Source organism: Notechis scutatus, chromosome 1 (genome assembly GCF_049901735.1).
Source record: "Notechis scutatus isolate UNSWTSFEM ecotype Mainland chromosome 1, rNotScu1.2, whole genome shotgun sequence".
Lineage (NCBI taxonomy): Eukaryota > Metazoa > Chordata > Lepidosauria > Squamata > Elapidae > Notechis > Notechis scutatus.
In genome coordinates this window covers 210,223,450-210,243,294 of record NC_142009.1, presented here as the reverse complement: position 1 = coordinate 210,243,294, position 19,845 = coordinate 210,223,450, and the positions used below count along the sequence as shown (strand labels likewise).

Below are 19,845 nucleotides of genomic sequence, written 5' to 3'. Positions count from 1 at the left end.
TATGTTTCAGCAGACTGGGCCACTTCCCCTTCACTATATGCTGTCATCGTGTGAATTGCGATTTCACACTTTGAAGTATATAACACTAATATCAATGGATACCACACCAAAAAATCTCGGATGGTACTTAGAAAATATGCACATTGACAAAATCCCCATCAGTCAATTGCAAAAAGCCATACTGCTTGGATCTGCACATAATACTAACCTGATATAGTAAAACATCCTAGATTCTTGAGAATAACTTAATGCCAACACCTATGAAAGCCAACACCTGCTAAAGAACTGGCAGTTGTGACTTCACATTGTTGTGAACAGATAACAATAGTACTGGAGGATAAAAAATAGGTTGAAGGGGCACCAAAATATATAATGAGAATGGCTTATTATTCTAATTACATTTTCAACACTGATATTAAAGATGTATTTTTATTATTGCAACTTTTAGAAGTATGTGCATCTTTTGTTTGGAAGATAAAACACATTTATTAATTTAGATCACATATAGACAATTTTCTACATACATACACATACATACATGTGTTTCTCTCTGTGTGTTAAGAAAACTATGCTGAGCTATCATGCGTTTGAAACAATTATGAAACAAGTGTTTAAGAAAGAGAGAGAAAGAAAGGGAGAGAGAAGAGTCACTTACCTCATCTGCAATCATACACCTAAGAGAAAAATAAAACAAATTAGGGTAAAAACAAAACAAAGCATTATTTCAATTGCAAATTAATTATCAGGAAGCAATTTCTTTCTAACATGGCTTAATAAAAGATTTTTCCAAGACTTAAAGCCTGCTACAAGCTATCTTTTCCCCTAAACTGGCTTTAGATTTGTGTCTCCTCAAATCTAATGTCATTCCTTAACTAAGCTGCAAGTCAACTTTTATTTGAAAATGAAGAGTATTTCCTCATGACATACTGACTTCCGTTGGCATCTCCTGCTTGATCACTTTTCAAAACTTAATTCAAAATTCTGTATCGTCTAGCATCTTTTTAATAGATGGAACTGTGATGGCCAAGCTTTAGATCTGAATTTTAATGAGTATTCTGTGTAGGCTTGAATCCATTCACTCCAAATTGTTCAGATCATAAAAGCTGAAGGGATTATGCATGTTACCATGAGAAATGTTGGAGTAAATATGTTTTAACTAAATAATTCAGAAATTATATAATGTTTGGGTAGAAAAACTTTTTGTTTAGGAAGATCAAACCAGATTTACACTAACCAACAATCAACATTTTTTAAAAAAATGTATCTAATCAGAAGGAAAACACTTTTTTCTTGAAGGAATACAATTTTTAAACGGCAGAGTCCTCAAATAAAAACATGATGATGAAATGGAACTTGGTGGAATGGAAAAGGCAAGTGGTACGGCTGAGAATGGGATGGATAGGAGGCAAGTTAGACAAGAAAAATGGGAGCTCCTGTTTGCAATTAATCAAGGATAATGAAAGTCAGGGGCCAAAGAGAAAATGGGCACACTTGGAGGCTTTAATACAGAAGTAAACTACTTGGTGTCCTAGCATATGTCTGAAACAGGGACTAAGACACATATAAGTGAAATAGAACTTTTATAAGGCTGTATTTCTAGGTCTGTGGCTAGTTCAAATTCCAGGGATGGACACTGAAGAACCTTCAGATGGTAAAGAAATTAGCTATAAGATATAGAGCAGGAAGGAAATATTACCATAAAGTGTAAGAGAAGAACGTAGCAATTTACTAGAGCAAGGTTTACATTATTATTGCATATTATTAGCAGATAGCTGTTTTTTTTATTATATAACATATTTTTAAGAGGCTGCGCCTCATTTTAAATTCCTTATCTTTAATAACAATATAACCTGTCATCTGACGCTTTATTAAAGATTTTGGTCAGTGTCTCCTTTATTAATGAAACAAAAGCAAACTACCTACACCATCGGAAAGGTTACATGGTACTAAAGCAAAAAAAAACCACAAAACCCAGATCTTCAGATTTTTCTTTTTTTATAGAGATTCAAAAATAAATTCTGTCATATGTTTTGACTGCTATGAGCAGGACATCTTGTCTTTGAAGTTCAATTAGTCATTTCCTTTTAACTGATAGTTACCCAATTGAGAATTTGCATACCATCTGTCCCAACTATGTGACAACTATATCAAGAACTCTAATTTCAGACTTGAAGCATTTCATTTCAAGCTATAAACTCCGTTAGAACAAATAAAATGTGCCAAAAGAGAATATTAATTAATATTCAGCATACTAGCATATATTAGAATGTTAATACGTCTACTCTCCTGGATGAAAAGACTGAAAACAAAAGATGAATAGTTTGCTTACAGCCAAACAATTTAATGTTGGCTTTGGGTATTGGAGCCCCCTGGTGATAAGGTGTTTCCACAATAAATCTTGGATAGCGTGTTACTATCTCAGTCAGGGAGTCTTCTTAGACTTATGGCTCCTGAAACAAGAAAGTGGCAGCCATGGACAGGAGGGCCCTTTACACACCTTGGGTGTGCCAGTTACGCCCATTCCCAGATCGGTAGGTTTTGTTCAGTCATGCATGCCTTTGTGAGGAATTATCTGTACCACAAAGCGCTCTACATGGGGCTTCCCCTCAAGAACATTCAGGGGTTCGAGGTGCAGAATGTAGCTGTCTGTGTAGTAAAGGGTGTCAGGTATTCTTCACATCTAACACCACTGCTTTGTGAGCTGCATTGGTTGTTTCCAAGTGCAATTCAAGGTGCTGGTTGTCATCGCTAACGCCCTCCATGGTTTAGGTGCTGGGTTACCTAAGGAACCGGAGCCATGTGGTAAGATGCTGGGCCTGCACACCACTGAGGTTAGCAGCTCAGCGGGTTTGATTCCTGTGAGTGAATAAACCGTGCAGGAACAAGAAAGGAGCGTCCCCGAATGCCTATTGGAATTCGGGCATCCCGCAGGTATAGATAACACCCCCCAAAAAAATTCCTTTTACAGAGGCAGCCAGCCACCTCGGTGATCCCTGGCTAACATGTGCCATACGCTAAATAAATAAACCAACCTAAGGAACCATCTTTCTGTAGTTGTTTCTATTCATCCAATTTCTGGTTAGTCATATTGCGGGTCCCATCAGCCAAGGAACGTCAGCTAGCAAGAACCAGGAGATACAACTTCTCTGCTGTAGTTCCTGCCTTCTGGAATGTTCTCTCTTCAGATATCAGGATTATCCCTGACCCTGTTGACTTTTTTGCAAGGTTGTGGAGATTTGGTTGTGTGCTTGGGCTTTTATAAATGTAAAAAAACAAACAGTATTCTGCTTGATAGTCCTTATTGTTGTTGTAAGAATTATCCATCTGGTTCAGTTCCAAGCCAGGAGAAAGACACTGATTGGAAAAATGGTTTAATGGTGAAGCAGAACCAAGCAGCACATGGGTTCTGGGCAGCTGACCACATGGAGTTGAGAGTGAGGGGTATTTATACCTTCCCTTAGGCTTTGCACTTGAACTTCTTGTTCCTGTGCAAGAACATGTATTATATTGGCTGTTGTCAGACTCCCATGGTGCCATGAACAAATCCTAGGAGTTTGTCTGAGCTAAACCTGGTTGAATTTTGGCTGATGCAATGAAGGGGCTTGTGTTCTGAAAGGGTGTTGGACAATTCCTATTATGGCTGAGGGCTAATGCTGCTTTTGTTCAGACCTTGCTGCAGGGAATTTGCTTATGAATAGAGCTAGCTATCTCTTTATCTCTTAAGTGAGCTAGTAAGGAATGTGGAGGCTGCTTTCCAAGAGCACGTTTCTCCATTTCTTACCCAGGGAAATAATATTCTGTCTTTTTAATATTTCTCAAAATATTTCATTCTTCTAGGAAACGGGTGGGTGCTAACTTTCCACATTGTCTTTATAAATTTCAGTGAATATTAAGCCTCGCGTAGTTTTTTTCTGGAGAACCATTGGGTATATTAACACTCCCTTAGTCCAGACCCCTGTTCTGATGCCGCATTGCAATTCCCAGTATTCTCAGCAAATGAAAACCATTGGTCCAGAAACTACAAATGCTAATCCTCATACACTTGCAAGTCCTCAAGCTTTTATATTAAGGATGTAACATGTGTAAAGACGCTAAATGACCAAAGGATGCTCATGTTTTTTGTTGAATATACAAAGCCAAGTTTCTCTGTAAACTGAAAAAAAAGAGAGCCATCTTTGCTAATTTATCATATTTATCTCTACCAAATCATTAAAAATAAATGGAGATACTCATTTGCTGGAACTCTGCTCAATTAAAGAGACACAGATGTGAAAATACATTTGTCAAATTCCAGCCCATTATTCTAGCTTCTGGACTACTACATTCACTTTAATAGTTTATTTGGAAAGGATAATTAAAGCAAATACATGGTCCCCAAGCTTATGAAAGCCAACTTGCAATGTAGGACAAGAAAACACACAGCTGCTGTTTTGCAAAATAAGAAATTATGTTGCACAAACCACATGCATGTGAAAGGGATTATTCAGGGTTTGTGTTTCATGAAAGCTGAACTGCCATCAACTATGATTCACAATACAGTTTTCACAAATTAAGAGGGGACATGCTCTTGTCCTAAGAAATGGGTGATCCAGCCTCTAGAGAAGCATACCTAAAAAAATGGACCATCGTTTAAAATGCACACAAATTATAAGCTGTCATTTTTTTAAATGGAATTTTCTTTTGTTCAGCATGATAATTAATTGAAAACATTTATATCCCAGCTTCCCATGCTTTCTGATATGAGGTCCCAACAATTGAGGACAGCTTAAGAGAGACATTAAATGCAAACACAAAAGAAAGAAAAACAAAGCAAAAGCAAATTTGATTTAATATCAATGGATCCCCTTCACCTTTTAATTAACAGTGCTTACCCATTCTAACTACAGAACATTCTGTAACAGAGAAAGAGTTCTGTTTCCCTTCAATTTGGAGCTCCAGATTTTCCTAGGATTTTCGCCCACTCATGTGAATCAGTTTTATATAACACTCCAGCATATAATTTGCATCCCACATACAAGGCAGCACTTTAGCATTAACATCTTTCTCATACTGGAGTTATTTAAAGAATGTGAACCTGGTACATTTTAAAATGTTCAAGCAACCATTTCATTTATATGTCACCAATCACACGATGCAGTCCTAATTCTGAAACGAAATGACTTGCCTTGCAACAGTACCTTGCCAAAAATAGAGCCTCCAACGACACAAATATAGAATGTTCAAAATGAATTTGGTGCTAATGAGAACTATCAGTCTGACAGCAATACGGGGTACTTTTCTATTTTTATCATTGGTAATACTTGCAATCCATCTAATAACCAAAATCTTCTGGAGGACTGACAAAGTTTCTTAAAATATTAAAAATCTCAAAGCACTAAAAAGTTCAGAAAATAAAAAACAAGAAAACATAATTAAAAATTCATAGCAAAGACATCAGTCTCATAAAATTCCTTCTTCCAGTTACAGCATCCTCTTACAATCAAATATACAAAACTATAGAAATGCTAGGAAGGAAAATAAAAATATATCAAAATACATTTTGGGATGATCAAAAGGTATGTTTTTCTGAGGAAATGTTACATAAACAGTAAAAAAAAAGTCGTATTCCCCTGCCTCACTTCATAATAAAAAAACTTAAATGGTTGCATAAGAGAGACAGTATTCCTTAAGATATTCTGGCTCTAGACCAGGGTGCCAAATTTGCATCGTCATAGCGGCATCACATGATGTATTGGGACTTTTTCCCCCTACGCTAAACCGGGCGTGGGCGTGGCCAGCACGTGATGCATCCAGCTTGCGGGTCGGGAGTTTGGCAGCCCTGCTCTGGACCATTAATTCATGTCTTTACAAATCAACTATGGCCCCCCTCCAAATTCCCCACTGAATTCAGCAAACTGACAGCTTAGCTAGCTGATAAAGCAAAATAAAAATGTGGTGCACGTGGTGCAATATGACCTTGCTTGTTTTCCTGCAGACATTTTGTTACCCAGCTAGCTAACAATCTCCGTGCTACAGTAGAATGGAGTGGGGTTTGCTCTCTGTATGTAAACATCTGTTTATAAACATTTATATCTCTTTATTTACTGCATATATACTAAACAGAGCTTATCATTTCAGAATTGGTGAGGGTGTTCTTTTCTCCTTTGTAATTGCTTTGATAGGCTGCTGTTTACTGCTTGTTTGTCTGGGTTAGTAGTTCCCTGATTAGGGCATTGTTTACTGCTCTCTGTCTGATGTTAATCGTAAAGTTGATTCCTACATATTTGGGTGATGATTGCAGAGAAGGTGGTGTTCTTATTTCCTTTTTAGCTTTTTTATTGTCTCTTTTAAATGGTGTGTAAATGTTATTTATCTCTATGTGCTTGTTGATGGCTGATCTGAGTACCAAGCTTCTAGGAATTTCCTAGTGTTTTTGCATTTAGCTTGATGCTCACAGTTGCCCAGTTGAAATATGACTAAGTCTGTCCATGTATTGTCAAATTATGGAATTTACTTATCTTCTGACTACTAATTAGTGTGCATGGATGTACTCTGTTAGACTTCTGCCTGTTTGTTCTAGATAGTGGCTGTTACAGTCCTTATACAGTATGTTGTACCTGATGCCTGTTTTTTCTTCGGTGGCTAATGGGTCTTTCTTTTTTTTTTACTTAAGATGTTTTGCAATTCTTTTGTTGGTTGGTGTACTACTATGATGCCATGTAGTGGTAAGGGTCTGCTGGTTGTTTCTGAAATGTTTTTGATGTATGAAAATATTATCTTTTTCATAGCTTGTGTCAGTTGTGCTGTAGTGGGTTGAATGGTACGGTACTTTTTGATAAAGTTGAATTTGAAAAACCTGTAACTCCAAATTCATAACTTTTGGGGGAGGTTATTGACAAATTATCAGTATCTGAATTATATAATTCAGAAACTAAACAAGTTAAAGACTAAAGACTATGAATAGATGGGTACAACATTTAAACAGGATGAATGATATATGGGAATATTAATGGAAATATAAAATATTATATTTAGTGCGAATATCAGACTTACAAGATATTTTACCATTGGAATACTGGCTGCTATAATAGACAACCAATTTGCAATAATCAGTTTAGATTACTTTTCAGTTTAGATTACTTTTCCACCTGATGGAAATATTATGTTCAACAATTCTGAAATATTATTCATGATAGAATTGAACAAATTTTAAAGATTAAATTTTCTTTCCAATCAGCTATCATTCTATTAATTCTTATATTTCCATATAAATGTGCTAACAGCTAACAACTGCCAGAACACTTTATGCTTTTTACTGAAAATCACTTATAAGCTCTTTTATAGAAGAATACCACCTTAAGACACTGGAGTATGCATCAGTGTAAAAATAATTTTGTATTTGAAAAACAATTGTGAAACATAATTTAATTCACCTTAGAAACCATTCATAGGTTATAGTTCTATCTATAGCCATATGCTACATCCCCAAATTGGATTTCTTTTATTGATTTAATACTTAAGATTTTGTTTAATTTACGAATTTTTTGTTACCCAGAAGCTGTGCAGGCTGGGCAGAGCCGGGAAGCGAGCCGCGGGCGCGCCGCTTTCCTGGCTCTGCCCAGCCCGCACAGCTCCGGCGCCCTGGTGGGATGAGCCGAAGGCCCGGCGGGGAGGTGTTCGCTGCCTTGGTGAGAGCTCTGCCGCTGGGAAGGAGGGCCCGCCTGTCAGCTGCGCTGGGTGCCCCAGGCGGAGCTCTTCGCGCTCTGCCCGGCGCCAGGCAGGGATGGCGGCTGGGCGCTTCTCCCAAGATGGGCCGATCCTGCGCTGCGGCCCCGGGAGATTCACCTCCCCATGTGGGGTTGGGCTGCCCTCTCAGGCAGGGGAGGCTTTGTTGTAGTAGGGTGTCGTTTTTAAAATAATTCGCTTTACCTTCGAAGGCCAAGGGAAGGCGGCGACAAGAGCACCTGAAGCCAAGTATCTCCTCAGGGCTCCGGTTGCAGGGAGGAGCCCTGACTGGCCGCACGTGGCTGCGCCAAACGCCGTGGCGTTGCTCTAACGCCGCGGCAGCAAGGGAGAAGAGAAAGCAACGGTGGCGGAAGGTCTCCCGATATGAAGTGCCCCACCAACGCAGGCAGCACCATATCCGGGCATGCAACAAAGTACTTCCTAACGGCAAGGCCCCCCACCGCCATTCCCCCCCCATTTCGCATGTTTAATATGGGCCTTAATTTGGGGGGAGGGGCTTAATTTGATTTTATGCCCATAAAACATGGTGGGGCTTCCTATTGGTGGAGGCCGTATTGTTGGAGAAACACGGTATCTACAATAAAATAAAGACCAATATATAGAGAGCCAGCTTGATCTAGTGCTTAAGGCTTCAGGCTATAAAGGGGGAGATCGTAAGACCAAATTCCGTCTTATCCATAAAAGCTGCTGGGTGACCTTGGGCCAGTCATTCTCTCTCAGCTTAACCCACCTCCCAGGATTGTTGTTGTGAGGAAAATAGGTTTGTTGGATACAATCGCCAGTTTAGATTATTTGTAAAAAAAAAAAAAGAAATAAATAAAAAATAGTATAAAATAAACAATAAAATACATTACCAAGCTTGATCAAGGACCACTATTTACAGACCAGTGATTTAGAATCCAAACTCAAAAAGTAGAATTAAATTTAGGTTCAGCTTCAACAATTTGACATTAATAGCATTCGATATTTCCAATCCAAAACTTTTAGTAAACATTTTGTACAAAATTTCCATTCAACACAATAAGCCAGAGGTTATATTGCAGAAACAACTTCATCACCACACATCTTTAAGATAGTTTCACCTGCCACTTCTTTCTAGTGCAAATATAATTCCTTTCTTCTGAAAAGGAAGCAGCTTTTCCTTTAGCTTCTCAGGTAGATAAGAAAATTCTTCATCAGCGTCAGAATTTGAACATGATATTCCAACTCTAGGACTCTCCTGGATAATAGTTGCCATCTTTATTCTAGCAAAAGGAAAAAGGGGGGGTTTATTAAAAATTTAGCATTATTCTTCATTTCTTTTCATCAATGTTGAAGACAATATAAACAATAGTATTATACACGGATCACAATAGCCAAGCAAGGAATCTAGGAATAAAATGGCAGGATAAGAACAATGGATGGAAACTAATCAAGGAGAGAAACAATCTAAAATTAAGGAGAAATCTCCTGACAATTAGAACAATCTGTGGAAGGATTTGCCTCCAAAAGTTCTGAGTGCTCCACACTGGAGATTTTTAAGAAGAAATTGGACAAACCATTGGTCTGAAATGGTATAGGGTTTCCTGCCTGAGCATGAAATTGGACTAGAAGACCTCCAAGGTGCCTTCCAACTCTGTTCTTGTTCTTGTTAAATTAGAACTGTGTGTTTGTTTGCATGTGTAAGCGTGCATATATAGACACAAAATAAAATAAAATATTTTTCAAATGATATTGTAACCAGAGTGCCAGTGGGGCAAGTGTATTTATTCAACAATAAATTCACAGTTGATGAGAAGACAGTAATAGAAAAGCTGACATTGAACATCATAAAAAGTAATGTAGCTTGTAATTGTAAAAGATGAAAAGATAATACTAGCAATTAATTACAATCCATTAACAAACATGACATGACTGATATAAGCAAAAGAGCCAGGTTCTCAAAATCCAAGAAGTTTATAATCTGTAAAAAAAAATAACACAAGGGGATGAAATATATTTCATGATCATTTTTACCATGGTTGTTAAGAGAATCTCATGGTTAAGTGACTAATGTAGTTGTTAAGTGAATCTGGGTTCCCCAATTTTCTTAGCTTGTTGGAATCCATCTGAAAAGGTCACAAATCATAATCACAAGACACTGCAATCGAAGTGCGAGCCAGTTGCCAAGTGCCCAAATTGCAATCACCTGACCGTGGGGCTGAAAAAACTGTCATAACTACCAGGTAAGTCAATTTTTCCAAGGCTGTTGTTACTTTAACCTATTGTTAAATGAATAGTTGTAATAGTTGTAACTTGAGGACTACCTGCATTTGATTTTTTTTCTTAATGGAGTTCTGATAGTAGCCCTAAGGACTCCCTCAATTCATAGAATCAGGCTGCCATGGTCCTGCTATCTGTTGATGTAGAAGGAAAAGTGGTATCCTGATTACTTCTTCCTGCAACTCAAATTGGAATCTGCTAGTCCTCAAGACTGCATCCTCAAGAATACCATATTCCCAGTTTGCTTGGGAGTAAGTCCCATTAAACAAGCTTCTTTGAAATAAAGCCAAAATATTCTTATGTGAAAACCATCTGTTGAAGATTTTTTTAATATGAATAAAGTAAATTAAACAAATATGCCAATGTATCATAAACTAAAGTTACATTTTATATTAAGCCAATACAATGATTTCCATTTACGTCTGATAAGAAAAAAAGTTCCATATATTTATTTTCTCAAATTTCTATTTTGTTTTGCTTTTCTCCAAATGCCTGGAAATTACACTTGTCTAATTACTCGATTTAATTTTTTTCTGATGTTTATAACTTAACTTTCAATGGCCTCTTGAAATTTCCAGGGACGCCATTGTATTGCCAGCTGTGTTCTGCGGAATAGAGTCCAACAATTGCTCTAAATGTTCTAGAGAGTTATAAATCAAATATGTTCTCATTATTGCTATACCAAAATTTTCTTCTGCTGATTTTCAACCTCTCTCATTCAAGCTGAATAAAGAGACTATACTAAAAAAAAAAAAAGCAAGAGAATGTCATCCGCCATTATTATAATAGTAAAATAATGTAAGCTCAAAAATTCTACCAAAAGAGATTGAAAAGAGATTGATGGACAAATATAAGGTTCTAAAAAGGTGTAAGAAATAGAAAGAAGCTTTTTATTAAATTTAACAAAGATTTCAATCTTGAAATAGGTTTTAAATTTTCCTTTCATTCTTGGTGATTTAAAAGTGTGCTAAGTGCCTCTTTTTAGTCAATCCATAGGGGTTCCCAAAGTTGGCAACTACAATTCCCCAGCCAGCATGGCTGTCTTGGAAATTCTGGGAGTTGAAGTCAATGCATCTTAAAGTTTCCCTGCTGTGGAATATCACTTAATTAGAATGGATGGCTGAAGTAGAGTTTCCTTTCATTTCAATGACTAGTTGGCTTCATTTAAAATATTAAGATGTTTCTATAAGAGAGGCCATAAACAATTAAAACAATAAACATGGTAGTTATTTTCTGAGGTGCAACGTTGAAACATGTGGTCAAATCCTACTGTACTTTTACCCAAATGTATGTGTTTACCCAAATATCAGGGGTGGGATTCAAATTTTTTAACAACCAGTTCTGTGGGCGTGGCTTTATTGGTGGGCGTGGCTTGGTGGTCATGTTATTGGCTGGGTGTGGCCAACTCAATATCACTCACATCGAGGCACGCATCTTCTCGCCTGGCCTCTCATGACTGTGGGGATGCTGCAACAGTCATAAGTGTGAAAAATGGTCATAAGTCACTTTTTTCAGTGTCATTGTAACTTTGAATGGTCACTCCACACAAGCAAAGTACCAGCAAAGGAGGGGAAAAAAATTCCAGAGAAGTTCCAGAGACAGGAAGTCTAGTCCTGCCAAGAATGTAATAAAGTTTAACAGAGAGGCAGTTTCTGTAAGCAACACCCGAACGTTTCCTTCCTGCCTTCCTTACAGGATTAGGCCAGTAATTTCTTCTAACAACCGGTTCTCAGAATTGCTTATGTTAACAACAGGTTCTAGTGAATAGGTGCGAACTGATAGAATCCCACCCCTGCCAAATATGTTCTGTTTCCCCAAACAATCTTGTGAGGTGGATTGGGCTGATAGAGAATGGCCCACCAAACTCACTCAGCCAGCTTTCATGGCTAAGGAAGGAGTAGATACTCCTGGTTTCTGTATTGAACATTTTAGTCACTAAGGATCAGGGGTGTCAAACTCAAGCCCAGTGGGCTGGATCTGGTCCACAGGGTGCTCAATGAAGGACCGGCCCACGGTGCTTCTGCCAGCAAAAATTGAGCTTGTGAGAGCCGCGTGCAGCCCCGTCCCCCCCCCAAGATCTGTTTTTGTTGGCAGAGGGTGACAGGAGGCTGTCACAGCTGAAAACAGAGTTCATGATCCTGTTTTCGCTGGCAGAGCGCTCAGACACCACAAATGCCCTGAACACGAGTGCCATCAAGCTGCCCACGCCCCCACTGCCCCCCTGAGGTTAAACACAACCCTGGTGCGGCCCTCAATGAAATTGAGCTTGACACCCCTGCTATAAATAGTCCTTACTTCATAACCATTCAATTATGAAGGCACTGAAAAAAAATGACTTACGATCAGTCCTCACATTCATGATCATTGCAGCATTCTCAGGATCACATGATTCCGTTGCTGGGCAACTTTTGCACAGTTAGGACAGCTGCAGCAACTTTCCCAGTCAACTTCCAACATCTATGCTACTAACTTAACAAATGCAGTGATTCACTTAATAACCTTGGCAAGAAAGGTCATAAAATAGGGCAAAAATCATTTATCAATTGTTTTGCTTAGCAACAAAAATATTGGGCTCAATTGTGGCCATAAGGATTACCTATAAAAGTTAATTCAGTTCTGTCTCAACTTCTACTGAGAACACACTGGTCTTGTCAAGAAAGTCAGATTAATTTTAGGCAGTTTGGGAATTATATATATCTACATCTACATCTACATCTATCTATCTTTTATACAGTACTATTTAACTATATTTCAGTCATACCTTTCCCATTCCCTTTGACCTAGTAACAACTCAATATTAAAATGGCTAGAGATTCCTCCAACTCCCTTTAACCATTGTAGACTAAACCTGCAGCAACATCACAGAGGTACAAAATGTGAGATTATTTGTGTTAATTGTCTAAAGTCATATTTTAGAGGTTTTTTTTTTTAACAATAAGGGGACCATCCAAGACATCAAACTCCCAAGTTCATATAGTGTAATAAATCCACTTTAAACACACCGAGCACTTGTTGTGCCCAAATAAAGCTTAGCATAAAGTTAAGCCAGCAGCTGAACTTAGAAACCATGCTGAACCACAAAACTACCCAACTCCGTTTTAGCCTAGTTTTGCACTAAATTCAATGTCCTAGATACAGGCCAACGGCCAGAAAAATCCAAGCAATCTTTAATCTTGTTTTCCAAAGCAGCAATTCCAGGAGTTAGTACCATGCATTAAAGAGAGAGCACATGGCCAAGTTCATGCATCATTGCAGGCCAGGCGCAGAGACTAATTTGCTATTCCACAGTGCACAAAACCAGGTAAAAGAATTCCTCACCAAACCTCATTCGCCGAAGCAGCAACAGCTATTTTTTTTTGTCGGCTGCTAACCAGAATGACCTTTTTTTTTCGCGCTTAAACCCGACGGAAGTGATCTCACCCACCCAGTGGCAGGACAACCCCGACAGCTTAAGAAACGCTTCCCGCCGAACTATAAATCAAAGCGGTGGGGTGGCTTCGCTTGCTGGTTTGCGTAAGGCTGCCTCTCAGGCACCAGCGATGAAATCCCAAGCGGTTTCCGGGTTTTCTCATAAGAAAACAACCCTGCATTTTGGAAAAATGCGTGCATGTTGAGAGGGGGGAAACTCCCTTAAGCCTCCGATGCCGCGCGACAAAAAGAATTGGGGCTGGGGTGGGTGGATTTAATGAAGGGAAACGGCCCTCTTTGTAAGTATTTTGTGTTCCTGGAACAGAACGATGCGAAGAATGTCTAATTATTCAGCTAATAATTGAGTTCGAGGTACTAGACCTCAAAGTTACAGGATGAAGCCAATTGGTTTTATTTTATTTATTTATTTTTATTTGTCAATTGCTTACAAGATAATAGGTATAAGTAAAAACATAGTTATGAATGCATGGATAGATATAAGAAAAAATAAAAAAAAAGTTTGATGGGTTTATGAGCATATGGGAGACCTAAGGTCAGATAGTGATTATGAGAATGAAATAGGAGCCTGCAAAGGTGCTTCAACTGACTAAAAGAGGCTTGCATCGGAGTAGGTATGGATAGAATTGCATGTTAAAAGCAGATTAACTGTCCTGGGATGTCATAGCAATGTTTCTCAACCTTGAGATGATTGGACTTCATTTCCCAGAATTCCCCTGCCAGAAAAGCTGGGATTTATCATATGAACTTACCCACTAGGGCAGAAATGATTTATTTCTAGGGTAGAAATTACTTATTTAATTAGCAGGAAGCAAAGCTGGCTGGGGAATTTGGGAGTTGAAGTCCAACCATCTTAAAGTTGCCGAGGTTGAAAAATGCTGCTTTATAGTACGCAATTCTATGCACACCTTATAAAAAGAAAATTAGCTGCAGGTTATAGCTTGCACAAGAGTATGATCTAATGCTGCAGCAAATCCTTTTGTACTTGGCTATCATTTTAATGCATGTTGATTGGTGAGGCAATTGTTCTAATCTGTTACTAATTGAACAATGGAACAATTAAGTAATTCTAGACTCCAAATATAATATAGTCTAATAATCAGCTGCTCGTTAGCTGATAGTGCATATTATGTTGTTTGTTTCAAACTGTAATCAGCTCTGCTTTCCCTCCTGATTGAGAATTTCTATCCTAGTGGATAAATTCATATGATAAACCTAACCTAATCTGGAATTATTTACTTGATAATCCAGAACCAGAGTTTTTTTAATTAAAATTTCTATAGCTGTCCATCTCAATCCAATTTACTCTGGGCACAAAATAATTAAACACAGAAAAACTATATATATATATATATGGATCTTTGGTTATTCGGGTTTTCTCCCACATAAGATTGGAAGTATCTAGGCAACGTTTCGATGAAGTCCCATTCATCATCTTCAGGCTTGTGTCTTCAGCTCTGTGCTTCTCAGGGGCACAGAGAAGCACAGGTGCCTCTGAGAAGCACAGAGCCGAAGACACAAGCCTGAAGATGATGAATGAGATGTATGTATGTATGTATAGTATTCAGCTTTGTTCGGGTATTTTCCCACGTCATTATAGTTGTGCTTTTAAAGTTGTGCTTTAATGACATGGGAAAATACCCGAACAAAGCTGAATACCATACATGTAAGTACCCGCGAAAACTTAAGAAAATATGTATGTATGTATGTGTGTGTGTGTAACAGGGCCCATTAGCACATAGCCAAGTCTTTAAAGTCTTATGAAAGGCTAACAAGATCTAGTCCATCCTGCGTGCCAAGGAGCAGAGGCTACTGCCACGAAGGCATGTCTCCTAGTACCTGCCAGCCAACATTTCTTGGCTGACAAGACCCACAGCATCCTCATCTTACTAGGTTGAATTGGATGAATAGAAACTATTGTGAGAAGATGGACTCTTAGGTAATTTCAAGCCATGTAGGGTTTTAAAGATGACAACCAGCACCTTACATTGCACCAAATATGCAGGCAACCTGTGCAGTTTCTGTAGTACTGGTGTTACATGTGCTACATAATAGGCACTGTTAACTAGCCATGCAGCTATGTTTCGCAGCAGTTGAAGTTTCTAAATGCTATTCAATGGCAGACTCATGTAGAGTGTGTTGCAATAATCCAACTGAGAGGGCATGAGTGACTGAACAAGGCCTCCTGGTTCAAGAATGGGCACAACTGATGCACAACCCAAAAGCCCTTTTAGCCACAGCTGCACCTGCTCTTCAAGCAGGAATCAAGTCCAAGGTGATTCTCACATTGCACTGCATCTGTCTGGGGCCGTGTTACCCCATTCAGTCTCAAAGGAAACTTGTTCCTAGGAAGATGAAATGCCCAAAGCCACTCCATCTTGGTTGGATTGAGTCAGACCCCCCATCCAGGGATGGAGATATATAACTGGATATCATCTGCATATTATGGTACCTAACCTCATCCAAAACCATTGGATCACTTTACACAGCGGTTTCATGTAGATGTTAAAGAAGAGAGAGAATCGAGTCATGAAGCAGTCTACATAATAGGACCATGGGCTGAATCTCTTCCCCAGGATAGCATTGTGTTGCCTGTTCTCAACTCTATATTTGGGCCAAATATGCAGGCAACCTGTGCAGTTTCTGTAGTACTGATGTTACTTGTGCTACATAATAGGCACTGTTAACTAGCCATGCAGCTATGTTTCGCAACAGTTGAAGTTTCTAAATGGTATTCAATGGCAGACTCATGTAGAGTGTATCCAGTAACTAACTTTGGGCAGTAAAATGGTTTCCATCCTAACCTAGACACTGTTAAATTGTGATGAGCCTGGGTTAGCGTTCATAGAATAGCAACAACTAGGGTTAGTTATGTCAGCTGACTGTTATTAATAAAGGCATTTTATGCTAAGAAATCTGGATAGTTGCAAATGCAGTGGGTGAGATTATGGTTGGGCTTCCATGAACATAAATAGTGATTAATTTTAAATGTATCATGGCCCGATTTCATTCTGGCATGGGAGATATATAAGCCTTTAAGGAATCAGTAGATTCTTTAATAGTTCTTATCTGACTTCTACTGGAAACACTTAGAAAAGGAGATCTAGCTAGAGTAAAATGAGATCTTTGATAATGAATGAACCTGGCTTTAAAATACAAAATATATTAACATTTTTAAAAAATTAAAATATTCAGGCTTATTATGAGAAGCTTTTAAAGACTGGATAGTAATAATTCTAGCAAACATTAAAATGCTACAGGGTTTTATAAGAAGTTATATAAGAATAATTAAGATGTTTATCAAAGTTTTTGAGTTATAGTATGAGTAGTATAAAACACTGCTCAGAAAAATAGCAGAGATTAATATCACTATGTGATATAGTGAAAAGCAAACATTTTAACTGTAATTTTTAAAAATGAAAATATGTTACTTGCATTATACAAGCAATTTCTGTTGTTCGTGTTTGGAGGAAACTACAGAATCTCTTCCATCTAAGGATTCATTGCAGACTGGAAGAGCAACCTCCTAACCATGCAAACAAATATGATTAGCTTCACAGAATGCACACCTTTAGTAATGGAATTCAAATACAGTACAGTATTGTATTCAAACAATACTGCACTGTGTACAATTGATCCAAATAATTGTCATATGTAACACTAAGCAACAAAACTGACCAGGTTGACATATACAAATATATCTCCTTGGGCAAGGGTTCTCAATTTTTTTGAGTAGAGACTAGAAATGTGCAAGTATTCAGATCTTAGCAGGAGAAAGTGCTTCAGCTCCAACACTTGTTACCATGGGTACACTCACTGGATCTATCAGCAGCACCTTAAGCAAACTGCCCCTTTTTCTAGTTTCTTATACTAATCCTGTATTTTCATGCAGCTGCCATGTAAGGTCAGGAAAAGGTGTGTGTGTTTTTTTTAAATACAATGAGGGGCCCCAAGGCAGATTCAAAGCAATTTTCTTGCTTTTGATCCACATGTCTCAACTCTAGCTGTAAAAAACGTCGTTGTAACTCACTTGAAGATATTTATAAGACAGATTACCTAAAAAAAAAAAAAATCAAGCTTCAGCACAGTTTGAGTGCTGTGAAACTCATTTTGGGTTTTAATCCCTGCTTTTACAGTTTAAATATTAAACATGGCATATATGTGGCAAACCCTAGCCCTAAATCGTTAGTTATTCATAAAGTATTGCAAGGTCTTATTTGACTTGGTCAAGCATCTTGTCAAAAAGCCAGTCTACAACATATTGAGCATCTGGAAGAATTTCAGGACACAACGGACTCAAATGACCCCTTTGCGGTGATCTATTGCAAGCTGGAACGCAATACTACAAATCCCATCATGCTTTGCTCCAATTCCCTCCCTCCCCCACGCAGGGAGTTTTAGGACGACTCTGACCCACATTTCTCTCGCTTGTTATATTAGGGCGCATGTTCCTCCAAGCAACCCCATATCGAAAGCCAAAAAGGATCCCATCCCGTCTCGGAACAAATCCGAACACGCACTCAGGTTAGCGCTTCGAAGCCGATCGTGCCGGTCGCAATGACGTCAATAGGTGGGGAGGGGGGGGGAATAGCGTATGCCGGGTCTTTTAAGTTCCAATTGGTCCTTTAAGAGCCGTCGCTTAGCCAAGCTGCGGCTCGTCATTGGCTTTCGCCGCCTGACGGGCGTTTTCATTCGTGGGCCGCATTTTAGACCATTCAGCGGATAGCTCATGAGTCGATGATAAAGAGGGCCGCGGATTGCCGAGTGGCCGCGCCGGATGCCAGTCACGGGGAGGGACGATTGCGATTGGTCGGCAGGACCCGTAGAGGGCGGTCCTCGGTGGCACCCGCGGCAGGAGCCGGAGCCGCTGTCGGGGGGTTGGTGATGGGATTAATTCCCCCGCGTGTGTGAAGCTCCCTTCGCAAGCCGGCCTTGCCGACGTCTTCTGCTCCTCCCCTCCCCCCCTCTCTTTCCTCCCTCCCTTCCCTCCCCCCCCACGGACTGCCCGTTCGTCATCCTCGCGGCACTGCGGTAAGTTACCCCGCGTTCCCAGTCCTCTTACCAATCGCCCGGTTGTGCCTTCCCACCCACCCCCACCCGCGTTTTGTTTTTTTGTTTTTTGTTTTTTTTTGCTCGCGGGTTGCACAAGGTTTGGAACTCCCCGGCTGTTCGCCGCGGGCGATTGTCCCGTTGCAAAGCGAAGGGAGCGCGGCTGCTGTGGGGCTTTGCCGCAGCAGCGGCGCTGCTACCCTAAGCCAGCCAGCCAGCCAGCCAGCCAGCCTCCCCCGCACGGGCCTGCATTTGGACGGAAGTGTGCGCCTGCCTCATGGATGCAATTGGTGCAGTTATACTCCCCCCCCCCCTGGCCTTGCAGTGATGGGGTAAAGCGTTGCCCCTTGGGGGGAGCAAAGGGATACCGGAGTGGATTCGCTCCCGGCTTTGCCATGTGTGGGTTGCTTATCCCAGGCGCACATGTATGTCTGCGCGCACACACACACACACACACAGTCTGCGTATTTCGGATACGCGCGCGCACAAACACACACACACATAAGTGACAAGTCGCTGCTTGTACTCATGGCAAGCACTTCTCATATCCGGAAGGCTGGGATTCTGACCTCGGGGCCTGCACACAAAAAAAAAAGAGAGAGAGAGAGAGACATCTACCTCTCCTCCCCCCTTCTTCCCCCCCTTTACCTTCTGCTCTTCCAACATTTTTTATTCATGTGTATAAATACATACCCAAGAAGCTATAAATCTTGATGGAAACTGGACGTCCCCCCAAAAACTCTCCAAAATACAAAAGTATCGTAAGGGTTCCAAATAATACCTGCAAAAATCTGTGGTGATCTGTCAGCCTCGCTTGCCCAGAAGAGTTTTTTTTTTTAATGAAATAATTAACTTAAATCTAATTGCACAGATTTATTATTTTTTAATCTGTTCAAATGAAGTGAGGTCCTAGTGGAAATGGCCAGAAGATCCAAAATTGAGTAACAGGGATTTGGGGAGTGGGATTTTTAGGCTGTGTTAGAAATGGTATGTGGGACCTAAACTATGTAATAAGGGACAGTGCATTTGTGAGTCTGCTTGTCTTTTTTTAGCTGTCCATATAAGAAGTTATGATGGATTATGGCGACAAGGACATTCTGTCTGCTTTAAACAGGTGTTAAGGAGTGGTTTGTTAGTGGCCAGACAGTGTGACTTTCCCTTATCCAAACTTCCCATACTGCCCCTAGAAGTTGAAATAATGCAAAATGCATAGTTCACATAGTGAGCTGTAGACTTGTTTGTTTAATGTATATCATTATATAAATGCTTTATCTGTGGATACTTAGCAACGTGTTCACTCCCAAGAACTTGTGATAATGCTGTTGTCTCTAAAGAACAATACAAACACGTGAAAGGTTGTGCTAGTCTACTGTGGTACATCGATTTAACCCAAATCTATTTGTC

The 19,845-nt window shown here is 39.6% G+C and overlaps 1 protein-coding gene across 4 annotated transcripts in view; it reads right to left on the bottom strand.

Annotated features, from left to right (window-relative positions):
* Positions 1-17,904, bottom strand: part of ZRANB3 (zinc finger RANBP2-type containing 3) — a 74,214-nt gene extending 56,310 nt beyond the window's left edge. For 2 of the 4 annotated variants that reach the window (XM_087950111.1, XM_087950114.1), the window contains exons 1-3: positions 17,810-17,904; positions 8,808-8,969; positions 656-674 (exon numbers count right to left, since the gene is read on the bottom strand). In XM_087950111.1, coding sequence (XP_087806237.1) covers positions 656-674; positions 8,808-8,962 — 174 coding nt within the window. In that variant the 5' untranslated portion in view covers positions 8,963-8,969; positions 17,810-17,904. Of the gene's footprint in view, positions 1-655; positions 675-8,807; positions 8,970-13,284; positions 13,368-17,809 lie in introns of those variants that run through there. The other 2 variants (XM_026665391.2, XM_087950113.1) reach the window with 2 other exon arrangements.
* Between the last annotated feature and the right edge of the window lie 1,941 nt (positions 17,905-19,845).